The sequence below is a fragment of the Dioscorea cayenensis genome, chromosome 9 (assembly GCF_009730915.1).
Source record: "Dioscorea cayenensis subsp. rotundata cultivar TDr96_F1 chromosome 9, TDr96_F1_v2_PseudoChromosome.rev07_lg8_w22 25.fasta, whole genome shotgun sequence".
Taxonomy (NCBI): domain Eukaryota; kingdom Viridiplantae; phylum Streptophyta; class Magnoliopsida; order Dioscoreales; family Dioscoreaceae; genus Dioscorea; species Dioscorea cayenensis.
The window spans coordinates 1,577,409-1,581,941 of NC_052479.1; the positions used below are offsets into that span (position 1 = coordinate 1,577,409).

General features: G+C 30.9%; 1 protein-coding gene across 1 annotated transcript; it reads left to right on the top strand.

The window, feature by feature from the left end:
• Nucleotides 1–23: 23 nt before the first annotated feature.
• On the top strand, nt 24–4,012 carry LOC120268876 (ferritin-3, chloroplastic-like). Its single transcript, XM_039276137.1, has 8 exons — nt 24–368; nt 1,085–1,168; nt 1,257–1,317; nt 1,600–1,687; nt 3,185–3,246; nt 3,372–3,437; nt 3,616–3,679; nt 3,772–4,012. Exons 1-8 carry the CDS (start codon nt 58–60, stop codon nt 3,831–3,833), a joined length of 798 nt encoding a protein of 265 aa, XP_039132071.1. The 5' UTR covers nt 24–57; the 3' UTR covers nt 3,834–4,012.
• Nucleotides 4,013–4,533: the final 521 nt, after the last annotated feature.

The following is a 4,533-nucleotide window of genomic DNA, read 5'->3' on the forward strand; positions in this document are numbered from 1 at the left end:
AAGATTTCTAACACTCCCCACCCATTGCTCTTCTCCTCCTCGTCCTCCAAGATCGCCATGCTTTCCCGAGCTTCTCTCGCCCTCTCTCTCCGATCTCCGGCGCCGGAACCATTTTCCTTTGGTGGTGATGGTGCTGTGGTGGCTCTTCCTTCTTTGTCCTCTGTTTTGAGGCTTTCCAAGAAGGGGCCGGGAGGTGGAGCCTTGGTGGCCATGGCGACTGATAGCCGGACTCTCTCGGGTGTCGTCTTTGAGCCTTTTGAGGAGCTCAAGGGTGAGGGATCTCATCGCGTGCCCATGTCTTCTCAAGAGTCACTCGCCCGCCAGCTCTACTCCGATGACTGCGAAATCGCGATCAATGAGCAAATCAAGTAGGGTTTCATTCTTTTTTGAGGTTCTATTTGTTCTTGATTTGTTCTCCTTGTTCTTGGTTTTGGATATTTATTTCTTGATCCTTAATTAATTGTCTTCTTTTTTGGAAAAGAGAGTGAGATTTTATCTTTTTTTCTTTTTATTTATTTTTTTAAATTTTTTTTTTAATTGTTTGATTCGTTGTTGTTGTTCTAAATTTAACCACTAATTTGATTCTTGTTCATTTCTTGGTTCAATTCTCTTGATTTATACACCAAATTTAAGGTCTAAGTTTCTTTTGTATCTGATTTATATCTTGTTTGATGCTCAAATTACAGTGTGGAATACAATGTTTCATTGTTGTTTCTCTTATTAGTATAGATTTTGAGGCATTTTTGAGGCTTTTACCAATGTGTTATTCTTCTAATTTTAAGCACTAATTTGAGCATTTATTGTTATTTTTTTTTAAAATATATATACTCTTGATTGCAAGATTGAGTTTCTTTTGTATCTGATTTATATCTTGTTTGATGCTCAAATTACAGTGTGGAATGCAATGTTTCATTGTTTGTTTTTCTTATTACTATAGATTTTGAGGCATTTTTGTGTTATTATTCTAATTTTAAGCACTAATTTGAGCATTTATTGTTAAATTTTTGGTTCTATATATACTCTTGATTGCAAGTTTATGTTTCTTTTGTATCTGATTTCATCTTGTTTGATGCTCAACTTACAGTGTGGAATACAATGTTTCATATGTTTACCATGCGTTGTATGCATACTTCGATCGTGATAACGTCGCCCTTAAAGGCCTTGCCAAGTGAGTCATCAATGAAGCTTTGCACCACCATTCTTGATTTGCTTGATTTTATATGTAAGCCATCTGATTGTCAAACTTTTTGTATCAGGTTTTTCAAAGAGTCTAGTGAGGAAGAGAGGGAACAGGCAGAGATGCTGATGGAATACCAGGTTCATGTTAATTTTGTTAGCTATGTTTTTCCTTCTCATATATATATATATATATATATATAGACTAGAGCTGTGCTCTTCATCCAGAAATAGTGTCATGAAATAATGTCTCAAACGCAACCCCACCTCCAGGGTTGCATTAGGGACACTATTTCAGGATATTATTTCGGGATGAATGTCATTGTTCATATATATATATATATATATATATATATATGTCATATGTGTTCTTGACTTGGGGTGCTCTATGTTTATATCTGAAATGTTCTGAATATTTCTTAGAACAAACGTGGGGGAAGGGTGAAGCTGAATTCAATTGTATTGCCACACTCTGAATTTGACCACCCTGAGAAAGGAGATGCGCTGTATGGTAAGGCCACTGAATTAATTGTTTTAGGCCTCTTTAATTTTGTAGTCCTGAATTTGAAAACATTAAAAAAATTTTAAAAACCTCACCGTTATAATAATAATAGTTAATTTTATATAATCTCAACTAAAAGAGGTGTTTATTTGCACTATCAAGTGATTTGAAGTGAAAAATTATGTGAAAATAACACTTCCTTTGTTGGAAGTAATATTTTCTAATGTTCATTTTATAGGGAGTGAAAGAGTCCCAGTTTGGAGAAAGTAAATTTAAAATATAGCACTTCAAACTCTAAGAAAGTGTTAAAGTATATAATTAATGAATGTTTTTCTGTCAATTAAATTCAAATTAACTCCTTTCAAATAAAGGCAAATGAATATTTAAAATAGACGTCATTCAACTATAATTAATGACTTTTCTATCAATTAAGAGCAAATTAACTCCCTGATTTTGACAAAACATAATAGATTCAAATTTTGACTATTTTAATCTAATAATTGAAGAAATTCTATATTTTTTCTCAACTAATTTTTTAAGTTTTTTTTTTCGCTCTTTATTAATTAACATCCTATTTTAAAAGCAATATAATTATTTTTTGATGAATAATCTAACATTCATACTTTTTTTTAATTATAAATCAAGAGTTTTTAGTTTATTATTAATAATATATTTTTTTATATTAAGTTAAATTTTACGTTGCAAAAATATTAAAATATACTTATTTATTATAAGTGAGCATAAGTCATGTTAATCGGCGTAGGTATAAAAGATCCATAGAAGGAATTGTCATAACAAATTTAATAAATTTTAATTTTTATTAAGTAAATTAGAGGTCTTATTTTAGAATTTGGTTTTAGCTATTTAATTATCTTGAGCTGCCACGGGTAAATTAATAGCAAAATGTGTGGATAACTAAGAATAATTTAATTTCATGACATGGTATATATGGTAATGAAAACAATGTACGTTTGAAAAATTAAACCTTTTTTTATCACTAAAATATAGTATATATTTGTAAAGTCGGAATAAATTATTTGGTTTTTGCCACTATCGTAATAATAGCATGACAAGAAATTGAAAATTGAACTCTTATAAGGAGGTTGAGCTTTTTGACTCTTTTTTAATGTGTGACTGAGCAATAAATAAAGTGCATTGCAAATTTTAAGATTCCAATTTTTTTTTTTTTGGTTTCGTTCTTGTCAATCTGTAAGTACACTTATCGCCATTACGATATATAAGTATCACCATGCATGCATGTAGTACGTATCTCCCTTGTTGCTTACATGTTGAGCAGTTTGTGGATAGTATTTTGCATTGGAGAAGGGGTGATCAATTTACAATACTTAAAATTTGCTTACCTAATAATCAAGTAAAATGTCTGCTTTTTCTTAAAGTTGTTGTTCCATATGTAGGCAAGATTATGTTTTAAGGTTGACGTATTAGTGATTATGGTTGCTTGACACGTGGCTGTTAATTAACGTGTAAGATTTTTTATTGTATCAGCCATGGAACTGGCATTATCTCTGGAGAAAGTGACTAATGAGAAGCTTCTCCATCTGCATAGTGTAAGTTACTTCACTTTCTGGATGTTCTCATTAATACCTTATTTTGACACTTCTATTTTATAATCAATGATAAAATTATTTTCATTGCCATGGCATTACTTTAATTTTTTTTAAAATCTAAACAGGTGGCATGCAACAATAATGATCCTCAAATGCAAGAATTTGTGGAGAGTGAGTTTCTCGGTGAACAGGTGGGAACTAAAACTACCTACTTCACTCAGTGAATAATCCACAGAATAATTCAGTAACATCTCATGCATATCAATTTATGAGCAAAACTATAACTGAAAAAACATATATATATATATATATATATATAGATATATATATATATCGAAGCATCAAGTTAATGAACATTCTAACCTGTAGGTGGAAGCCATAAAGAAAATCTCTGATTACGTCTCACAACTGAGAAGGGTGGGCAAAGGGCATGGTAATTAGAATCATTAATTAAGTTAAGTTCTTTTACTCTGCAGCAAATTCAATAAATATTTTCTGATCAGTAAATATGTTAATGTTTTACAGGAGTTTGGCATTTTGATCAGATGCTTCTCCATGATGAAGAAGAAGAACAAGCTGTTGCATAAAAGCTAGTATAATAATATCAGTAGTAGTACTAGCTACTACTATATATATATATATAGTTTGTATGTGTAAGTGTTGAACGTCAATTTTCTGTTTCCTACTGTACGTGGAGAAGAAGCTGTTGCATATATGAGACTATATATATATAATAATAATATCAGTAGTACTACTATAGTCTGTATGTTTGTATAAGTGTTGAACATTAATGTTCTGTTTAATTTCCTAGTGTACTTTGTAGACAATTTCTAATACCAACTTGAATAAATTAAGTACTACTTTCTACAATAATTTCTATCAAGATATCCATGCAAATTATTTGCCAGCATGCAGAGACAATATATATTGGTATTAACTTCTCAGGTAAGAGTAATCATTAATTTTGGTCCTGAACCTGCAAATCTATACATTACTCCAGTCCTTTGTGTATATATATATTGAGCCACTGATATATATATATATATATATATATATATATATATCCTAGTACTCCATGAACCACATTGACTCATACCAGCTTAATTTGGAGCATGCAAAAGGACAATAATCTTGTAGTTGTCGTCACTGTTATTATTAATTTGTTGTACCTTCTTTCTCATCAATATTTTGAAAAGTCTTCTGCACTCCATTAATACGTTTTTTTAAAAGCTTGGGACGCTGGGCTTGTTAATGGCTCAGCTTGACTTGTTTATCAAATTAAATGAA